This window comes from Cottoperca gobio, chromosome 1, assembly GCF_900634415.1.
Source record: "Cottoperca gobio chromosome 1, fCotGob3.1, whole genome shotgun sequence".
NCBI classification, from domain to species: Eukaryota; Metazoa; Chordata; class Actinopteri; order Perciformes; family Bovichtidae; genus Cottoperca; species Cottoperca gobio.
The window spans coordinates 22,573,042-22,587,262 of NC_041355.1; the positions used below are offsets into that span (position 1 = coordinate 22,573,042).

General features: G+C 41.7%; 1 protein-coding gene across 8 annotated transcripts in view; it reads right to left on the reverse strand.

The window, feature by feature from the left end:
* rptor (regulatory associated protein of MTOR, complex 1) overlaps positions 1–13,881 on the reverse strand; it is a 174,239-nt gene extending 160,358 nt beyond the window's left edge. For all 8 annotated transcript variants that reach the window (XM_029445530.1, XM_029445444.1, XM_029445202.1 and 5 more), the window contains exons 1-2: positions 13,427–13,881; positions 12,043–12,217 (exon numbers count right to left, since the gene is read on the reverse strand). In XM_029445530.1, coding sequence (XP_029301390.1) covers positions 12,043–12,210 — 168 coding nt within the window. In that variant the 5' untranslated portion in view covers positions 12,211–12,217; positions 13,427–13,881. The remainder of the gene's footprint in view (positions 1–12,042; positions 12,218–13,426) is intronic.
* Between the last annotated feature and the right edge of the window lie 340 nt (positions 13,882–14,221).

Here is a 14,221-nt window from a genome sequence, read left to right on the forward strand (position 1 = left end):
GATGAATCAGTTCCTACCCCGGGGGAAACCGTCAGACCTCACACCTTATTGTGTAGTTTCCATTAAGGTCAAATAAATGTTAAATAAAGCAGGCAGCACAGGACTGGTCTATTAAAACGGGTCTTTAACTGTGAGATTAGCAGGCCAATGTACAGATCGAATCTCAAGTACCACTTTTTCTGGAGCTTTCACCCTTTACCTTTAAGTCTATCTGACTCTGAATACAGCCTTAGTTATTTTGTCTCTTTTTTTGGCAAATGAATTACACTCAAAATACGAGTGTGAGGAGGTGTAGAGAGGGTGTAACCATAACTGTAAAAAAATAACGCTATAAAAGAACAATTACATTAATGAACAGTGAAAAGGCCATTTTATCATATGTGTATTATTAAAATAATATTAATACTTTATGTTGTCACAGTTCTTGTCAGTACCGATTACAGCAGGGGTGGCCAACCCGCGGCTCTCGAGCCGCATGCGGCTCTTGCCCAGTTTCATGCGGCTCTTCAGTTCATATCAAATTTTATTTGTAAGTGTGTGTGTGTATGTGTGCTGTCAGTATGAGAGCATGACAGTGCGTCTAATTTTGATGTGGCCCAAGAGCAAATGCCTGCGATGCAGTGAACCAATCCCTTTCAAGGGGGGAAAAACCTATCGTAGAGTAAACACTATCTGACCATCTGAGTTCGATCCTAAAATTGCATAGCTAAATGAAAATATGAAGACCAACATAGGACGTTTTTAGTAGAGTGGGAGAGTTCATATTCATATAAAAATGCTGTCTGACCTAGTGCAAAGTGTGTTTGCGTTTGTTAACAAACTGAAACTGTTTAAGACACTTCTTCAAAAGGGAGAATTAGCGCATTTTCCCTCTCTGCTAAAAGCAAGCGGACAAGTCACCGGTGCCACCCTGAGAAAGCAAACAGCCCGATATGCAACATTGGTTGAAACCCTGCACGAAAACTTTGCGACCCGGTTTCCTTGATCTACAGCTGAAAAGGTCACAGATTACGTTCCTCGTCGACCCTTTTAATGCTGAGACGGACTGTTTGAAAGCCCCGCTAGTCACGGACGAGGCGATGGCCCAGTTGGAGATGATTGAACTTTCTGAGGAAGACCGACTGAAACCTGCTCTGAGGGAAGGGACCCTTGAGTTCTGGAAAACTGTGCCAATGGAAAAATATCCCAATGTCAAACGGGCTGCGCTCAAGCTACTATCAATGTTTGGGTCAACATACGTCTGTGAGTCAAATCAAATCAAATTTATTTGTATAGCCCAATATCACAAATTATACATTTGTCTCAGTGTGCTTTACAGACTGTACAGGTTACGACACCCTCTGTCCTTAGACCAGGGGTCTGGAACCTTTTTGGCTGGGAGAGCCATAAAAGCCAAATATTTGTTTATGCATTTCCTTGAGAGCCATATATTTAATCAATTTGAACGCAACTTTATGCGTGCATTTTTTTAAGAATAACACGTCTCCGAGTACTAATAGCGGTATCAGTGTTGCATTGAACACGTGCTCTTTTATTAAATAAACTAAACGCTTACGTTATTTAGCTCATATTTCAGTGTTTACTGCACGGGTGTCAAACTCAAGGCAATTATGACCTATTTAACATCTTATGTCTGTTGTTGTTGGTGTTGTTTTTGTCCTGCATTTTAGCGCCTTGAGATTGCTTTTAGCTTTGAAAGGCGCTTTACAAATACAATTTATGATTAATTATTATTAGTATTATTAGTATTATTATTATTATTATTAGTATTAGTATTATTAGTATTATTATTATTATTATTATATCCGGCCCGCGAGAAAATATCATATGTCTGTCATACCTGGCCCGCCGGTTTTGGTAATTAAATCAATGCATGGCACAACCACGGGGAAAAGACATTTGAGGAAGTAACTAAATATGTGAATGAAATGAAAGTTTTTGGAAAGCAAAGGGAAACACACCACAGATCTCTGGGACGATGTGAGCTGGCCTGTTTGTGCGACATAACGAAGCATCTCACTGTTAAACCTGCAGCTTCAGGGCCGTGTGATCACAGACATGTATGATGCCGAGCTGCCTGTGGGAGACTCTGATGCAGAAGGAAACTTTGGTCACTACGTGTTTCCAAACACTGACAAACATCTCCACCGCTGTGTTCCCGACAGCATTCTGCTGATCAACTGAGACCATTTGCCGACTTTGCAGCTCAGATATTTAAATTGAACTGCTCAACAATCCGTCTGCAGTTGACTTAAATATGTTCCATATCTTTTTGCACTTTATCCAATATGTGTATCCTGTTCAATAAATGTGGACCGTGTTTGGCCCTCGACGTAGTCCCAGTTTTTAATGTTGGCCCTCTCTGTGAATGAGTTTGACCCCCCCGGTCTACTGCTTGCTTTGCGCAGTTTCTCCTCAGCTGTTTCGCGAAGGGCAGGGCTCCGCCCCACCCCCCACCACACACACCCACACCCACCCACACACACCCACACCCACACCCACACACACGTGTAAGTGTGTGCGCTGTGCAGTCAGAGACCGAGCGGAGGAAAGGAGAGGGGAGAACTAAAAACAAATCCTCTGCTAAATGTTTTACTTTAAAATGACACAATATAATTGTTTATTACTAGTTAATCATGTTAAAAAATGTCAGCTCAGAATTGTCTGCGAGCCATATCGCGTCATCAAAAGAGCCATAGGTTCCCGACAACTGCCTTAGACCCTCGCATCGCACAAGGAAAAACTTCCTAAAAGAAACCCCATAATTAAAGGGGGAAAATGGAAGAAACCTCAGGGAGAGCAACTGAGGAGGGATCCCTCTCCCAGGACGGACAGACGTGCAATAGATGTCGTGTGTACAGGATAAACAACATAGTACAAATACAACATTTGACAGAAATTATGTTGTGTTGGAAAAAAAATAGAAAGTATGGATGAATCCAGGAAAATGTCAATAAGGCTTCCCGGTGTCCAGCAGGACCAGGGCAGCAGGCGCTGTCATGATTCATGATCCTGACGTAAACTTCATCAGTGGCAACCTGCCACATGAGAGACACTCCGGGGATGATTCCCCGGATGGTGAGTTAGTAACATACATTTACATAAATGCATACAGATAGAGAGGGGAGGAGCGAGGAAGAGAAGGAAGAGAGCAGGGAGGTGTCCCCCGGCAGTCTAAGCCTATAGCAGCATAACTAGGGGCTGATCCAGGGCAAACCTGAGCCAGCCCTAACTATAAGCTTTATCAAAAAGGAAAGTCTTTAGCCTACTCTTAAATGTGGAGAGTATGTCTGCCTCCCGAACACAAACTGGAAGCTGGTTCCACTGGAGAGGAGCTTGATAGCTGAAGGCTCTGGCTCTCATTGTACTCTTAGAGACTCTAGGAACTACAAGTAACCCTGCAGTCTGGGAGCGTAATGCTCTAGTTGGTTTATAAGGTACTATGAGATCTTTAAGATATGCTGGAGCCTGACCATTAATTGATTTGTAAGTCAGGAGAAGGATTTTGAATTCTATTCTGTATTTTACAGGGAGCCAGTGCAGAGCAGCTAATACAGGAGTAATATGATCCCGTTTCCTTGTTCTTGTCAATACACGTGCCGCTGCATTTTGGATCAACTGAAGAGTCTTAAGCGATAACAATGAGTTGCAGTAATCCAGCCTTGAAGTAACAAATGCATGGACTAGTTTTTCTGCATCATTTTGAGACAGGATGTGTCTTATTTTTGCAATGTTACGTAGATGAAAGAAGGCAGTCCTTGAGATTACTTTTATGTGGGAGTTAAACGACAGATCTTGATCAAAGATGACGGCAAGATTCCTTACAGTGGTGCTGGAGGCCAAGTTAATGCCATCCAGTCATCCATGTCATTAGAAAATGCGTTTCGGAGGCGTTTAGGGCCAAGTATAATAACTTCAGTTTTGTCTGTGTTTAACATCAAAAAGTTGCTCGACATCCAAGTTTTTATGTCCTTAAGGCATGCTTGAAGTTTAGCCAATTGATTGGTTTCATCTGGTTTAATTGATAGATATAATTGGGTATCATCCGCATAACAATGAAAGTTTATAGAGTGGTTCCTTATAATATTGCCCAAAGGAAGCATAATAAGGTGAATAGAATCGGTCCAAGTACAGAACCCTGCGGAACTCCAAGACTGACTTTGGCTGTCATGGAGGATTTATCGTTAACACGTACAAATTGAGATCGCTCAGATAAATAGGACTTGAACCAGCTTAGTGCGGTTCCTTTTATGCCGGTGTTTTCTACCCTGAAACACATGAAATCAAAGTATTGATCTGTTCTCACTGACACACATGTGAAAGAATTGCTTCGAGTGACCACAACAGAATACAAGCCAGATTTGAAGAGGATTGTTCGAGGCAAGGAATGTCAGAAGTCCCACTGATTTAAAGAAGCAACATGCAGAAGAAGATAAAACACTTTTTCTTTTCTTTTTTTACTGAGAGTTTGTGTGTGAGAGCACACAATGTTCATTGTTGATAATAAGGTGCCTCTGAATACTGGTAGGAGAGGTTTAATTCAATTTCTCTCAATATTATGGTGTGTGACATTTACAATAAATCTGTCTGAGCAGAGTTTGTGGGTGTCTTTGGGAGGGAGGGTCTTTGAGTGCGTGTGTGTGTGTGTGTGTGTGTAAAGTTTTAGATTTTAATTGTATCTGTGTGAGAGAGAGGGGAGGAAGAGAGTGAGGGAGCACAGAGAAAGGCTGAGAACAAAAGAGAGAAGGGGGGGGGGGGGGGGTGCGCATCTGTGACTGTGTGTATGATGTGGCTCTTTGCAGTAACATAGTAACATTTTTGACTCTTAACCTTTGACTGGTTGGCCACCGCCTGGATTACAGCAAAGTATGACCTCAGCCACAAAGGAGTTATCAAAACCCATCCGCAGATGAAGATCATGAGAACTAAAGTTTGGAGTGTTGTTTTTATAAACTGCCATTTCCAAGGTCAACAATGACTTGAATTCAGGCTGTATTTAGCATGGATTTCAAATGATGAATTAATCTGTGTAAGGAGAAAGAAGAAGGTGGAGGAGGAGAGAAAAGAAGAGAGTATCAGACGAGTGAAGGGGCTTTAACAACACTTTTTTTAAAGAGTACACAAAGTCTTCCCCGTTTTAAAGACTGATGAAGAGGGAGTGAGACAGACGGGGGACAAGGAGTGAGACATGTATTCTGAATGAGAGTGCAAGTTCATTTCTTGCGGTTTGGTCCTGTGCATATAATTGCTCGCCATCCTCCTCTCATTAATAACTGCACGGGACTCTCGGGGACTTCCCTGCCTTTTACCTACGCGCCCTTTTAAGACTCCCATAATGCCCCCAGCACCGCTCGCTGTGTGGATCAATGACCCCTGATTATTCCATTTGTTAGGCCTGCAATGAATGAAGGTTATTAAAATGGTGGACAGTATCGATCTCCTCCAGGCGTGCCATAGCTAGCTGGCAGCAATAGGTTAGATATTGGACGCTTCAGCTGAAAGCTCAGAAAAGACTAATCTTGGTATGGGGAATATGCTAAACAGGATGGATGCAAGGTTATGAGTCAGCGGCAGTAGTTGTATTAAACTATTAAGATTGTCGCATTGTCTGTCTGAGGGACAGCTACTCCTTTCTCACACTGTTACACATATTACAATACATAATGACATCATCTCCAAAACCTTTGCAAATGAGAAAAACTTTCACTGCGATTGGTCCGTCAGAAACGCTCTTAAACATCGTTCCTGTGCTCGAGGCAACTTTGCACTTTTCCCATCAAATTTTAAAAAACGATACTTGGTGGGAAGAAAATAAATGATGGAATAATGGTGCCCATTCTGTTTCTGTTTGAATCAAGATTCTGCTACTGCTTTTCTAGTTTCTTGCCTTAAATGTTATCTAAGTGTACTCTTAATTGCACTGATACAAAGAGGAAAAGGTTTCCAGGCAACTACTGGCCTTGATTTCAGATGCATGAAATTCTTGGAACTCCAGAAAACCCACAGGTGTATAAAAATATGCAAGAAGCACATTAACACATTGATGCTTCACACAGGGAGGTCAGATGTCAAGTCAGGGCAGAACTTTCTTCAGTATCTCGCTCGAGGACTCCAGCATGGTGGGAGCTTGTTTGTTTTAAACTGGAGTATTTGGTTTAAGGACAGTTGACATAATTCAACGCTGATATAGAAATCACTAGCATGTAATTATTTCCAGTACCTTGCAAATACACTTTGCTTTCATGCCTCTGTGGCTGAAAGTCTATATGCTGCCTAATGAACTGTGCCCAATGATTTAATTCAACTAATGATGCAGACAATAAAGCCGCACAGACCACTCGTATCATTTCCACATTGTTACAACGGCAATAGATATTGATGACGTATTGATTTCATTATCGAAGTCCAAAAAAATGCAGCAGGCAACACGTGTGAAAACCAGCAGGCAGAGATATGAGAGAAACTGAAAGTGTGTGTGTGTGTGTGTGTGTGTGTGTGTGTGTGTGTGTGTGTGTGTGTGTGTCTCTACAGGTCATCAGGCAAACACTGCAAGCCACAGTGTCCCCCTCTCCAAAAACTTTGCATCATGCCCGCCTGATAACAGATCATAAGTCAACTTGCATTCAATATTTGAAAAGAGTTCAAATCCCAGTCCTCCTAAAAATAAAAGCAAAAACTAAACCGCCTTGAACAAAGTCCAAAAGAAGTCCACATAAATGACATGATATGTAGAATTTTAAAGTTTCAGGAGAGAACACTGGGCCTCATTCACTAACTGTAGTTAACATCCTCATAGTTTTCACAGATCTTTTCTTATTTGTTAAGGTGTTGTCAGGTAAGAGCAGAATCTAGGCTCACTCAAGAGCACACTTACGCACATTTGAGTGTTGACATATTTGTGCAAAATAATTGGTTATATCGTTTTCTTCAGTTCTACAGTTGTATAAAATAGTCTTTCAATAATATTTTTATCATTTATAATATTTTTTAAATCATTGTTTTCATTATTTTCCAAAGCATCATGGTATTTTTAAAATAAATAAACACGATAGTGTCGTGTTTATTTATTTAAGTGCTAACATATATATTTGTATTCTATATGCTCTACTGACTATTAAACTATTAAATATGACAGCTCGCTCGTTGTTTACTTCCACACTGTTTAGAGTCCGGCGCTCCTCCCTCTTTAGACTTTAGTCCGGACATTCTTGGGAGTAATTCAGAGAGGAGTCAGTAAGCCTACAGCATCTATGTTGTCTGCTAACGGAAACAATCTAATGATCGAATTATCAAAGCTTGCTTTCACAGACATTTAGTATTTTCCTTGACTGTACAGATAGTGTTAGTTAGACAAACTTCCTGCTGCCACTCAGATCACACTGTACGTCCTGCAGTCTCATGTTCGTTCTATTCTCTGTCCACCCTCCACTGACCTCTCGCATTTTCCCGTCTCCACAAAATTGCCACTGACGCAAATTCCTTTCCATTTGCTATTGGCAAGTAAAATTCTGATCCACCTTCACGCTGAAGCTGAAGAACAAGCCCAACAGCTCCCTTACGCACATTGTCCTAAAAATAGGCCTCAACAATGTGATTTCCATGTCTGACAGGATATTGGGCAAATGGGCATCAGAGGGAGACAGGACGCAGGCAGGGTTTATAAAGAGGCTACAGTGTGGCGTCAGAGTGGATTGACAAAGTTTGCATCGAGCCACTGTGACGTCACACAGCTCCACAGGGGATTGTGAAGAGAAAGGTTTCTGTGCATACAAGGTAGGGCAACTTACATCCAGCTGTGAGACCGTTCTGTTTTTCAAAAATAATGTTTGAACCCACATATTTCTGTCTATTTTCACACTCTGCTTTTAGTTCATGTGTGGGAAATTAGGTATGCATTGTTTTTTGTGCATACGCATCTTTTATGGCAAATGACCTTCAAATCAAGCAAATACATGCAGAAATACAATAAAAGTGCTTATAGGCCTCAAAGTCGAAGTTCCTACTTGTAAATTCGGGGCAAACCCATCTAGCCTTCTTCAAATAGACCCCGTGATCGGATTGGTCGAGACTGCTGCCAAAAATCCTTAAACAGGTGTTAATCATCGTTAATTATAATAAAAACACTTTGTGCCACTGACGTCAACATAACAGGGCTGTTTTTCCTAATCAGACTTTTGACTTTGTTACAAACTACACTGTCAGTTGATGTTTGTGAGCTATCAGGCTAAAAAACAAGTGTACCACCTGTGGATCAATAATGGTCAAAGCCTGTGCTGCAATCATCTTATCTCATCAGGTCGAGGTTCGTGTTGCTTTGCTATCGTCATGGAGGCGACATATGTTCTATGTTCACTGAGAGTCTGAGAAGGAAAATAGGCCCAAAATAACTAATTTCCTCCAATCTGTTGACTGAATTCGTGTCATTTTCTTGATGGGAACCAAATCCAAGCCATGTAAAATCAATGCAAACTCAATCCCACTCATTTACTCCCTGTCAAGCTGAAGGCTTTACTTTCACACTAGGTCTGACAGCTCAATAAAGGAAACATGATCATTAGAGCCACACGTCTGATCCCAAGTCCCTTTACTGCAAGTAACATCACCATCAGAAATACAATACTCCATGCCCGCTCAATAGGTTTCTAATCAACAATCAAGTCACTTTTTATTCCTTAAAAGGAGCCACTTGTGATCTGAGGTTAAACTTTACTGTACTACACAGACAGCTGCTCATACAGTACATCTGAAAACTGATATCATGATTCCACTTGGCAGGTGCAGCATAAGGTACACACAGTCATGGTGCAGACACAGTGGGACACAAAACAGCTGTGCGCAGTTGCAAACACACACACACACACACACACTACTGAATAGCTTTTATTGGCCCAACAGGGGGAATAAACACACCATTTTGACCAATGGGCCTTGTAATTGTACAGCCTCCACCACTCTGAGTGTGAGTGTGTACATGTCTACAATAGTAAGACCATTTTCCACAGTGCAGAGCATCATTTACAGCCCACTCGTAAGCTGCACGCTTCTCTCAGGAGAGTTGCATACTAACTCGCTGGATTTCCTTACTGCGAAAGATACTCATACTGGTTATGTGATTACCCATGGACAACAGAAGAGAAAATGTACAAAGCTGCAGAATAACAATCTCAGCCCCATTTTAGTGGCAGAGCAAGCACTGTTATTTTCCTGACCTTGAAATTGGCTTTGCCAATCTGAGTGGTATTTAGCACGGTGCACAGGTGGGAGAGGAGGAGGAGGAGGAGCAAACAGGAGGGAGGGTCATTTAAATGAGGCATTGAAAAGTAAGTTTGGTTTTTTTGGTTGAAAACTAGTGTTATGGTCGTAACACACTAAGCCACCGATCGGACGTCAGCAAAATAAATCACTTATTGGCCGTTCAGCTTAAGCCAATCAGTGCACAAGAAGAAAAACTAATAAAGTGACGCGGGCACACACAGAGGCTCGTTTCATTTTTCATCTTCATGTTATCTGATCATTCATATACACGGATATTTTCAAAACTACATGGCCCTCTGGAATAAAAGTAAGCCGTGATCGAGAGTGTTGTGAAGACAGCAAACGCTGCTTTGATTTAATGTATGCATCTTAACCACGCCTTGTATATCTGCAGTCATAGGTCTTCCAGTTTCCATTTTCTAATGACGGATACAGCTTACAGTCGCCTGCTGTTATGGAGAATTATTTCCTCTCAAGCAGGCGCAAAACGAACATACCAGTTGGCCATTGGCTGTCTGTCAAAACGCAAGTTTTTGGCCAAGACGACGGCAACGTAAGGAGACAGTGGACTCCATCGCCACTAGTTCTTGGATGTCTGTTTGGTGTTTCTGGACCTTCAGACTTTGCACTGAGAACAGACGTCTCACTTCTAATGCGACATCAATCTGCTGCCAACCTCATGATTATGTTAAAGCGGGAACGTATGTAAAACAGTCCTCATTGATCTATAAATGAATGAGTGATCCTCACAGTACGTGTTGTCCACAGCTGCTTTGTACTGAAAAGTTTCTCATCTGCAGTTATCTGAAGGCAGCCTCCAATTTAAGAAGTTCCACATAAAGTGCATTGTCATTACGCACGACCGTCCACCATTAAACCAGGCTGCTACAAAGGAACCACACACACCTCCACACACATCAGGTGCTCTACAGTGACTCCATTCCCCTGCTGGGCTTCACCCAGTAAATATCTCGACAACACATCTGAATGCTAAACTAATCCCAAAAACCCTGAATTTTCTTACTCTTGAATATGTGTGCTACAAAAATGCAGAAAATAAACGAACATCAACACATTACTATTATACAGCAAAAGATAACTATGGAAAGAATTGATTTGAAATCCATAATTTTGCAATTACTGCCATCTTAAAGGATGGATTGAACCGCAGGCCAGAATTACATTCAAAGCCAGATTCTTCCTGCATAATATACAGAAAGCTCTCTTTAGTCGCAGCTCTCTGAGCACAGAAATGTGAAAAGACACATTCTTATTACAAGTGTACAAATGAGGGTCTATGGCCTGAAAACGCTGAGCGATGAGATATTTTACAGTTCATTTGGCATGCCTCTGATAGAAATGCCCATTGCACCCATCTTCTATTACCTCTTTTATATCGATACCAGAGTCACATTTAATGATGCCGCCTTATTACACTTTCCTAAAGCTCGACACCGGTGGGCACTACGCTGTAATTCCACTGATGTCCTAACAGCAGCGAGGTCTTACATTTTCATTTGGGTGAATTTCTACAATCGGTGCAGAGTTTGTGAGGTATGTATGATAATGTATTTGCCATCATTATAATGGTAGTGCTCTATAGACGCGTAGCAATCAAAGAATCGGGTTGGTAGCACTGCAGCGGATCAAACGACAGCTTTATGAGAGCTGAAACACACTGTGGCCATTCATGAGGCAAAGCTTTGAGGGTCTCCTGTCAAGTGTAGTATGGGTAGCCTCCAGCAGAATAAAATGAATTGGAAAAAAAAGAGGGTAGCCAATGATTTGCTGCGGTTTAAAGACCAATGTCCTCTCAAAGTATCGGTGCATTTGATTTATCTCTTTAATGTATTGAGATGTTGCATTGTGGATGGCCAATTAACCAACCCTAAGAAGCACTTTTCCCTTAATGCACGAATCACAGCTAAGCTCAAACTTGGATGAGCTCAGTCATCTTTCCGCACTGGATGCTCGGCTGCAAAGCGCCAACATTAACATTAACAAGGCCCTCTGTGGTATGAAGTTAATGTTAAAGCAATAGTTTCGGAAATACGATTGTTTGCTTTCTTGAGTGAGATGAGAAGATTGACATCACTCTCATATGTGTATGGTTAATATGAAGCTACAGTCAGCAGCCAGTTATCTTAGCATAAAGATCTGTCCAAAGAGACCAGAGATATAAACTGGAAATTAGCCATCTTTAGAGGTGCTGGTAAGCAGATGTTCTAAGCTAAGCTAACCAGCTGAGGGCTGTAGCTTCTTATTTAGTGGACAAATATAACATATTATCATCTAACTCTCAGCATGAAAACTTGTACTTGTACACTTTGTATTCTGCTTATACAGACTTACAATATGATTTACGAGGAAGTATTTACGGTAATAGGATCATGTATGCGAGCGCATGTTCAGGGTAATGATGAAACATGTTGCCCAGTGTAAGAGTGTGGCTCACATACTATACATGTCAGACATCAATTCATTGTATCCTTGAATGTGAGAAATTATGTCCGGTGTTTTAAAAATTAAAGTGGGTGAATAAATCATCAATTATAAACAATTCCTTGATTTCCTGTTGAATTAGTTCCACCTTTGAACATTAACATCGTCCCCCGGGAGATATTTGAAAATAAAAATGCAGCTTTTGCACAAGTCTGCAGGAGTTTATTCCCTCAACAACTCTGCATGCACTAGATTGATAGAGCTACAAGACAAACTCAAACCACAGCTTGACACGGGGAGCACCCTTAACCTGCTGAATTAGACATAGAAGAGCATAAAGATTACCCTGTCCTTCATCCTCCAGCTCTGCGCTAAAGCCTTGGAGCCCTCAATCTTCTCCGAGTGCCGTTTCTTCATGAAGGCCAGGGGAAGTTTCCAGTCATTCATGTCGGCCTCCTCCTCCTCTGCCAGGCCCACTGCCGGCGAATGAAGCAAGTCCGAGTCCATTTTCATCAGGGCCCTGCAGAGGAGAGCGCTTGTTAGTAACACAGATTGGATGAATTTCATGTTGTTCAGATGTGGCGGGAAAATAACCAACAACATGATCAATGCAGGAAAAATAAGTGTTGAAACCCTTCTACAAAATTCATTGCGCAGAGATCTGTTTCTATACTAATGTAATTTTGGCCCGCTGCTGGATTTACTTTGTGTCTGTAAGAACAAAAGACACCAGTGGGCTAATTGGTGTTGAATTCAACACATTTTTGACATAAACAATACTGAAATTTGAGAATCTGAAAAACTTCAATGGTTGCAGAGTGTAAGAACTCAAGCCGAAAGAGTTCCCTCAGTTCATATGATGATGGTTATGAGTCATGTTTAATGCACTGATGAGTCTCCTGCTTGAATGAAAACCACAACAACTGAAACCACACCCACTTACATCTGGAGCTGCCTCACTATGAATTCATTGATTCACATGCAATATGATGACTGTCTTTTCGGGGGCAATAATTACATTGATGTTAGTGCAATAATAACATTTAATCTAGTGCAAAAAATGCTTTTATACTAGTACAATAATTAAATGTATTCCAATGCACTAATTACATTGATTGTGGTACAATAATAACGTTTATCCTAATGCAAAACATGCTCTTATACTAGTACAATAATTACATTTATTCTAGTGCAATAAATACTCTTATTCTCTTGCTGTTTTGTTTTACCTTTGTCTTTTAATTGCACTGTTTAGGAGTAAATTAGCGCTCCTAAATTCGTTGTATTCTTAACAATGACATGAAAGACTTTCTATTTCTGCAGTGTAGTATCCAGGTTACTATCACACTGTCACAGAGAGTGAAGCACCTGGAGGATATCATGGTGGGACTCAAGCTGGCCACGTGAACACGTCTCGAGTTAGTTGGGTTATACGGCCAGGCTGTGTTAAACTGGACTTTACAGCCGGAGCTCTTTGCTAGCGAGCAGCCGGCCGGACAGTTAGCAAATAAAGCGTCCAGCTAGCTCTGTGCTAGCTAAACTAGCGCGGCTAACTGGACAGCTCTTCCTGAAGCTGGCTCTGGCTATCGCAGTCAGCTGTCCAACTGCTAGAGAGGAGCGCTCCGTGCTATTTAAAGCGAAACAACATGAGCAGAGCGATAAGTGAAACGGAGCATTTGTGCAGAAATGGCGCTATTAGTGGCAGAGAAGCGTGCAGATTCGTGCAGACCTTGGTGCGGTGGGGACTGGGGAAGCTCTTCGTCTCCGGACGATGACAGACACAGTGGCACAAACAATCCTGGTCAGAAAATTGTAGGGCAGCGTCCAAAGCCTGTATAGTATGTCAAAGCCGTCAAACCCAAGTTGGACGGGCGCTTGTTTGCAGGAGAATCTGCGGCTCCTCTCCCCACGGCTCTTCGCTATGGGAAGGGGCTGGAGACGAGGCCCATCTTCACGCGGACAGTCTGCCACAGCCACACGAAGCTCAGGCCACACTTATCGATGACTGGGACCGTGTGGTCTTCTTCTACAAACCAGCGACCCCGGTAGCTGATTTGGGGTGATGGTTTCCGTTGAAATAACACACAATCCCGAGAATTTCTCTGGAGAGGTATTTCTTCAGCACTTCTGCAAGGGCGCAGCCATCTTGGGTTGGACCCAGAATGCACTGTTGGGGCGTCGAGGCTGTCATGAAACGTCACCGCCGTGTTCCTGTCGCATCAAAATATAAACACACTCGCTAACCCTAACCCAAAAACACATTAGGCCTCTGTGGGAAAAATGATTTTCTAATCAATCTCTTATTTTTGGTTGACGTTTCACACACATAAATATATATTTGCTACATTTAACCATTTGTTCACGTTTTCAAGAAAGAAATTGAGCTGTATATTAAGACAATAGCTTCAGCAAAACAAAAAAGCTATTAAAACTATGAGACTGTGCTCCCATATAAATGTTATTTTATTGTAAAACAAAAACTTAAAAGTAAAGCATATTATAGCCTACCTACTGATATGTGTAT